Below are 8,579 nucleotides of genomic sequence, written 5' to 3' on the forward strand. Positions count from 1 at the left end.
AGTATAAGTATAAAGTATAAATATAAGTATAAATAAGTATAAAGTATATATAAGTATAAAGTATAAATTAAAGTAAATATTTAGAATGCTTTAACTAGAAGAAGATGATGTAGACCTTATTCTGTTATCACTCCTCCATGCCCAGAATTTGAAGATATTTATGGAGCTTGAAACAGAAAAGTGCCCTGAATACAGAGCTGGTGGGATTTCATACTGCAGGGTAAAAGCATGCTAAAGCAGAACTTCCTTGCTAGCTGAGCTTTCCCCATAAAGAACAAATCGAGATGCCTGAAATGTAAGGCAAAAATCCATCATCTGAAAACTCCTTGTAATAATGGAAGGGAAAGAATGAGAGGAAACAATACTGTGTCAGGTGAATCTTGAGCCATGTCCATTGTTAGTTGCTGCTGCCTGTTCTTTTGACTGCGTCGGTATTTGAGGCTAAGTTTTTTCTGTTGGTACTTAATCACTAAGTACATACCACTGAATACATTCTCTGTTTTACAGAAGAGATTTTCTTAATATTTCATGTTCTTTAAATATTTAATGCAAGTAAGCACTATCTTAAAAGGTGTTTTATTGTTTTGTTTAAGGTGGTAAAACTGATTTGCAATATGAGAAGCATGGCATAGTAGCCTTGACATTTCTGGACAGACTTCTTGATTTTCTTGTATATTTAACAGATTTACTTTTTACCCTTTTCTTACAGGCAGTGGCTTCCCAAATCCAAAATGGTTCCCCTTGGGATAGATGAGACCATAGACAAGTTAAAAATGATGGAAGGACGGAACTCGAGCATACGAAAAGCAGTAAGAATTGCTTTTGATCGTGCTATGAATCACCTGAGTCGAGTCCATGGAGAACCAGTCAGTGACTTCAGTGATATTGACTAACAGAGATTCTCTAGCAAGGCATGAAAAATACCACAGAGACTTGAACTCTACTCATGAACCTCTTTGTCTAAAAGAATGTATTGAAGATACAACCCCTTAATTGTTGATTCAGTGGCTGAGTTCTGCAAACTTGAAATAGTTGAGCAATTCTTCTAAATCACCATTGCCATATTGATTAATTATTTTATTGTGTTGTAGATTGGAGGATTTTCCACTAAACCTGTTAAAATGTCTTGTTCATAGTGTTCATAATTGTACATAAATGTATATTCAACACTTAACTTATTCTGATTTTAGAAGTAGCTCCTTAATTCCTTTTATAATTTTGTTGGGGAGGGAATTGGTTTTTGTTTTTTCCATGCTTTTTACTTTTTTTCTTTTCTTTCTGAGTTTAAGTTACCTAAGCACCATCTTCCAGCTTGAGGTGTTTAGTTGATCTTAAAGCCTAATATCAAAATGGCATCAAATATATGTTTGCCTAAATCATATACAGCATGGTGCTGCTTGTATCATTTCTTCCTTGGTCTGTAGCTTCTGAAAAAGACTTCTGAATGTTTGTGTAAATTGTTGCTCTTTGCACAAAGTACCGCATATTTAAGATTGATGTAAATTTACAATTACAAATATGTATTTTAAGAAAGGAAGTTGCATTATTTTGGAGGGTACTTTGTGAGAAAGACATCAATAAAAATTATACTATGTACATCACTTGCAAATCACCAAAAACACTCCATTGTTGCCCAAAATGACTTAAGGTTCTTACTGTTTTAAACAAACCTGGCTTAAAGCCTGCAAGCACATTATTTCTTTCAAAACCATATCCCATTTATCTCCCATTGGTTTAATTTTGTTGATATGTGTGCCTCCCTGTGTTTTATTTATTGTAGAAAATGTATTAATTTGCTTTATAATGAAAAATAAAATTGACAAATATATTGATATGCATTTTTATACAGGCACATGAGAAGACAACTTGCTTTGGGAGAAAAATGTATTGGAAATTGTATAAAATAACTCGATGGTTTGTGTGTAATTCGGTTTTTTGGTAACTTGTAATCTTTTGTTTCCAATGAGGGGATTTATGTAACTTTTAATTTAGAACACTTTGGTAGCAATAGAAACTTTGGATACATTTTTGTATGGTACATGTGATGTATATAGAATTAGTACTTTATTTTTATTTTTAAGAAGTAAAGCATTATGTTTGGGCAGGGGGAAGAAGGAGGGTGGGTTTCCAGAACTGCATTTTTATATTAAAAAGAAAAAAAAATAAAGTCAAGATATTGATTGTTGTAGCTACTTTATTCCTACCTTCACTGAGATACTGAATTTGTAACAATGAAAATGGCAAGGTATGTTTGCAATGTGATTTATAATGGCTCCATTATTTATAAATGCACTGTGTTTGAACTCTTTTGCAGTGATATCGTAAATACTGTACCAAGTTATATAATATGAAACACCAAATAATGCATATGAATGCACGAAGTATTTATGCCCAGCTTTTTTATAAAGGATTAGCAAATACAGCAAAACCAATACTTTTTAAATCTTTTTTTTAAAACTTCATTGAATAGCATACTTCATTGTTAAACCTGCTTGAATCTTTATTTTAAAGGGACAATTACTTTTTAAATAGTTTTTAATGTTTTTATTCTCTATTGTTTGTAATACCCCCGTAGAAGCTTGAAATAAAATTTCTTTCTCAACTGTAAATTTTGTCCTGAATTTAGCCCCTGAGATTTTGCTGCAGTGCCCATTTTCTTACTCCATGACTGAGCTGCTCCAGAGGCACTGGGCCAAGAAGCTGAATGTTCTCCTGTGGCACCCAGCATTGTCCTTACTGAGCCCTTTGCATAGGAGGTGTTGCAGTTAGCTGGGACTACAATCACTGCCTGTGATGGACCCTGGTAATTAGGGATGATGAGTTGGACAAACTTCACGAATGATCAAGCAAAGACTTGACAGCAGACACAGCTTTAGGGAGAGCAGTGATGGCAGGTACCCTGGAAGGACCATCACTGAGCTGTGCTGCTCTGATGGCCACAACAGCTACATCTGGTAGAAAAATTAAAATCTGGTTGTTTGCACTTAATATAATGACTTCAAGGATCTGAGGTATAATCATGCTCTTCTTTAAAGGGACTGGAACTTAATTTGGGCAGTGTTGAGACAGTAGAACCACTTGTCATCATGAGGACTCTGTTAAAGGTATTAAAAAAAAATACACTGCATCAGATTTTATTTCAGACTGGTTCTACAAAAGGTACTCCGATTTTGTATGTGTAAAACGAGATAATGATTCATAACCTCATTCTGGTGCACAGAGAAATGGACCTTTTTTCTGTCTTGGACCTTGGAAAGCTGAAATGCAGTTACAACAAAAGTTGGAAGATGATAAGGATGCTGATACCTGTGAAATACAAGTGCCATTAAAAAGAAAGCATGGAGTTGCAAAATGATCCTTCAGAAGGCTTCCTACGTTCTCAGTTGCCTGCACACTAGCAACATTGCAAGGGAGAAAAGAGCTCATTTTTGCAAAAAAGAGCATTAATTATTTCTGAACTTTTTTTAAAATCACATCACCAGGGAAAGCTCTATTTCGAATTTTGCTCAGATTTCTGAGTGTTATTTTTTGACTTTTCTGTTCAGAGGTGGTTTCATCAGTTCTTGGAGAAGAAAGATGTGCTGCCTTCATCTTACAGGGGACTGTATGCACTTATGAGAATTATCAGCTGGAAAACTGTACTGATTAAAATAAGCTTGTTCTGCGTCTTCTTCTGATGAAACTGACATGAAAGGCTCGTTTATTTTTGTTTGGTTATGCAGTGGAAACTCCCAGGAATTCTTCCCAGACCCTGTTGAGAGGAGATTGCTGCAGTGTCAGTTGCTGTTCCCATACTCTCTTGTGATGAAGTCCAGTATCATCCAGAGGCTCTTGAGATTGGGTTAAAGTTTAAAATAGTTACTCAGAAATAAATAAACAAAATAGAGTGGAAATTAGTATTCCACTGGAAAGTAAAACTGGAACACCACATTCTGGCTTGCCAGCTTCTTGGGGAGTGTTACAGTTATAAGTACAGGGTGTAAGTTTGTACATTCACTGCTCAGTTCTGGTGTGATCATTTCCTGTTAATTGAAGTGTGAGACTTATATCATCAGTTGGAACTATGTGAAAATGTATTTTATTGTATTAAAATATGAGCAACTATTGTATAAATAGGGGGGAAATGTGACTAGAGAATAATGTTTTTTTAAAAAAGTTTGTTAGTGATTTTTTGGGGAATGTTTGTTGTGATTTTCTGTCTTTTACACTAGAGGGAGCAATGCACACAGACCATCAACACCTACAAAATAAGTATTCAGTTTTTCCTTCTCAAAATGCTGCTATTAAAACTTACTGCTTGTAAACAGTAAGTCTTTTTTGCTTCTAGTGTTTCTAGTCCATCAGAAGTAGCTTTCTCTCTTCTCGCTGCAAGTGGGCTGATTCAGGAATGCTTAATTTTAACTAGAGCTAGTACAAAGGACAAAATAGCTCTGGATTTTCTGGCTCTCATGTCTAATTGCCAGTGACAGATGAGTAACTTCTTACACTTTTATTTAGTTATTGATTTTGTTTTCACAGTTGCATTCTGTAGTGTTAGAAAATGACTCAGAGGTGGCTGCTGCTGGTAGCACAATGCAAGACAAACACATCAATTAACAGAAATACTCAAGTGTGGAGGTCAAGTTCCAGATGAGACAGTTGCTCTGTCCTGCACCCTGGCAAGGGGAGGTTGTCTTGAGGATGTGTGCTAGGGAAACAAATAAATTAATCTCAGTCCTTTGATCATATGGTAAAAGTTCTTGCCTATGTGAGAACAAACTTTCTCACTCCCACTATATCTGTAACAGAAAATACAGAAGTGAAATGTAAATGGAGGAGATTTACTGTCCACATCCAGCTTAGCAACTTTGGGTTACCTTGTTGAGAGTTTTGTTTAACATTCAGTTGCTATGACATGCTTCCTCCTTGAAAGATTTATTTCCTCTAAAACTTTTAATGTAGAAAAAGAGTAAATTCAAGGTAATGGAAGTTTGGAAAATAATATTTTGGAATAGCATGTAGTTAAAAAATTTTTAGAAAACATTTGGGAATTGGTATTTGATGGGGAGGGGCTGTAAATTTATTTTTACCTGCCTACTTATTCAGATTTTATTGGCTGTGCATAGAAAGTGCTATCAAATATCTGATGGTCAGGAAAGAAAATACAAAACGTCAGCAGCTGTACTTAAACACTATTAATGATCTTTTTCAATTGTTTCTATGTGTTAACCAACAGTGCATTGATTGCAGTCACCCCATTCTATTTTTTGCTTTTACTGCATGGAGAGAATAAGAATTTTATTTTCCTTTTAATAATTTAAAATATTATTTAAATTTTTAATTAATCCCCATGATATCAATATCTTCTCATCACGCTGCTGTTCTGCTGCCTTTGTGCTGCTCTTCTCCTTTTTATTTTCACAGTTCTTCCAAGCCCTACTTGTTTTTTTGGTTGTTTTGATCTGTTTTGAAGTCTTCACTGGCGCAAGGCAGCACTGTCAGCAAACCAGGGAGGTCTCCACTTCCTGGGCTAAAGTGGCTGAAGTCTGGCTTTCCAGAGGGGTCTGGGGTGATGTGAATAATTTCCATGTCCAGTCTTTGGTTGCTCCTCTTTACATGAAATTTTATGTATTGATACCAACTTATCCCCTCCTATTAACCTTTGTTTCTGGTCTTGTCTCAGCTGTCTGGAGCCATTCTCCCCCATGAGGGGCTTCACCTTGTGAATTCTAGCGAGATGTAATTGTGTTCTCTGTTCAGCTTCCCTGGCAACTGTCCCAAGTAGGTTTATTCTAAGACGGCTTAGGAATGTTTACATGTCTTCCTCTCCTATGGTCATTACTGGGTCCTTCACTCCTCCAAACTTGGCTCTATGAGGAGGCATTTGCTGTCCACTTCAAGCTCTGAGGATAAGAATTTCCACATCCTTATTAAAAAAACCACTCAAAGGAACCACATAAAAATCTTATCTCAATACATGGAAAGTACAAGGAGGACAAAGGAGAATCCACACCTGTCATTTTAATGGGGAAACAGTTGCTAATAGATGGTGCAAAGATGATAAAGGATTGGAGTTGATTGATGATTTGGACTTTATTTGTCACTGTATTTGAGATTGTGACAGTTCATTCAGATTCCTAGTCCTTGTTAAAAAAATGTCGATAATACCCTCTTTTGTAATTTTGCTTTAGGGCCATGGAAACTTGTTGCTCATGCTCAAGTAGCTGGAGAACCACAGGAATATGAGTCATTTTTGTCAATAATCAGGGAACTATTGAAAAACTTAGCAATTTTTTACCATAAAACTTGTAGGATTTTGGGACTTTGAAGACTGTTTAATTTTTCAGTATGCAGAGTTCACAGAGGTGTTGTAGCACTGTAAATTACAGTTTGTAAGAAATTTACACTGTAAATTTCAGTTGTAAGAAAACTAATCATGTCTCCTTTTCTTAGGAGTTATTTAAAAATTAATTTACGATTAAGGTGTACATAAAGTGTTGCTGTTTAATATTTTGTTTAGAACTTCTATAAGGAAAATATAAGGAAAATAAGATAAAATAATCTTAATTGAAAATAACCATAAAAGTTAATAATTAATGTAATAGCTATAATATAATATTTATAATATTAATCTTAAAATTATGAAGATAATATGTTGTAGAACAAAGGGATCCACTTTATTTACCACAAGGTTTTCTTTTCTAATAATTCTGATTTTTAATGCTGCTTTAATTTAATGCTGTCTGTTGTTCCTTAGCTGCTCCTCTTTCGTTGAGAATGACTGACAGCAAACCACTACTTATCAGGAAGCATGAAACAGAAAGCACAAGATGTCAGACAGATGAGAGCAGACATTTGGACGTTCCCCATCCAGGTGCTCAGTGCACCAGTGCTTCCCTTGCCCGAATCACACAGTGCAGGAATGCATGGGCAAAGTGAGCAAACAAGCATCCTGCATGGATCTGACATGTGGCCATTGAAGCAGTGGGGTAGAGACAACTGGGCATTAAAATCCAAACAAAAAACTTAATAATTTTGTGACAGGAACCGTGCAATGGCAGGTCATTGTCCTTCATGGCCCAGAAGGTCTCTTCAATGCTGTGGTGTTAATTCTTAGTTGCTAAGCTGCCTCATGACAGGTAAATATGACTTTTTACCTATTTTTCTTAAGTCTAATTTTACTATCAATTATTTTCATTTCTCTCCCTCCAATTCATATGTTAAAATAAAGTCAGAATAAATAATCAGAATTAATGGTTCCCAGAATGAGAGAAGCAAACATGATGTCTTTTTTGCTCTCCTTTTTGTTTCCTTACTCTCACATTCTGTTTATTATGTACTTCATGATATTGGTACTGTTGTGGTGGTGTTTATACAAGCCATATCATTAAGAGATATAAAAATTCGAGTTTATTTTAAGATAATGATATTTTGTGTTAAAAATGTGTCATCCAATATTGTAATTTTTTTCTGTTTTTCAGAAGACCTGGAATGGAGTGAAAAACACTTCTCATCAAAATAGAGTAAGAGAGAATTGTTAGCAGTTAAGAGAAGTTACTGAATTTGATTTATCATAGACTATGCCTGTCAATCAGAAAATACAAGGAAAAGGTAAAGAAAACTGAAGAGGTAAAGAACTGACAAAAGTAAAGTAGTTTTTATTCTAAAAGTCCTAATTTATAGGCAAGGAAAAAGAGGCTGCATAGAAAATGAGAGCAGGATTCTCAGTTTAGAGTTAGAATAAAAAAAAAAATAAGGTCAAAGACAGTAACAGCAGCAGATAGTCACATGGCACCTCCTCCAGAGCCTTGCATGCCAGAGACTGTTGATGCTGCTTATTACTGCAATTGTTCAAAGTGTCTGTCAAGCCTCCCATGCTTCATATAAGCTATTTGCATAAAAATAAACCATTAGCATTTTAACACCTCAGCAATAAAAAGTTTTAGTTTTGAAAACTCTGGTCTTATTTTATTTTTAATATTCAGTAGTTTCATTAATCTTGGTTAGTGTGACACTGTCTTCTGTGTCCAAGGTTACTAGAGTTGACAGTGATGTATTCAGTCAGCTTAGGTGCAGCTAATGAACTACACAAGTCTCTTTTATTACCTGTCTCTCTCAAAATTCCTTTTGGGGACAGCCTGAAGCTCGTATTAGCTTTTGTATTCAACAGTCTTTAATGTCAGCTATATGTGCACAATCACCAGTTAAAGAACAAACAGCCTTGAAAGTGAAAACACAGTTGCAAGGCTGAAGCTGAGCCTGTTTAGCTGCTGCATTTGCAGCAAGAGGACACGGGAAACCTTTGCAGTAGGTTTCTCTCAAGCACACATAATCAAATTACCATTTTCTTTTCTGATATTCATGGGATCTGCTATAAAAGAAGACCACAGGCTGTTTGGTAATAAGTTTAGACAACCTCTTACTGATTAATTTGATTACAAACAAAAGGGAAAACAGTTCCAGAGCAAGACAAAAGCAATACAGTGCTGCTGCTGCTGCTACCATTAAATTAGTTTTGGTAAAACTCCGGTTGGTGGAAATTGAGTGAATTGTCCAAGGACAGTAGAAATTCAGATTATCCAGGGCCACAGAGAAAGCCT

The 8,579-nt window shown here is 35.4% G+C and overlaps 1 protein-coding gene across 3 annotated transcripts in view; it reads left to right on the forward strand.

The window, feature by feature from the left end:
* BRD1 (bromodomain containing 1) overlaps positions 1–4,310 on the forward strand; it is a 59,774-nt gene extending 55,464 nt beyond the window's left edge. For all 3 annotated transcript variants that reach the window (XM_063155438.1, XM_063155440.1, XM_063155441.1), the window contains one exon: positions 710–4,310. In XM_063155438.1, the coding sequence (XP_063011508.1) occupies positions 710–893 (184 nt within the window). In that variant the 3' untranslated portion in view covers positions 894–4,310. The remainder of the gene's footprint in view (positions 1–709) is intronic.
* The last annotated feature ends 4,269 nt before the right edge of the window (positions 4,311–8,579 follow it).

The sequence above is a fragment of the Melospiza melodia genome, chromosome 4, assembly GCF_035770615.1.
Source record: "Melospiza melodia melodia isolate bMelMel2 chromosome 4, bMelMel2.pri, whole genome shotgun sequence".
NCBI classification, from domain to species: Eukaryota; Metazoa; Chordata; class Aves; order Passeriformes; family Passerellidae; genus Melospiza; species Melospiza melodia.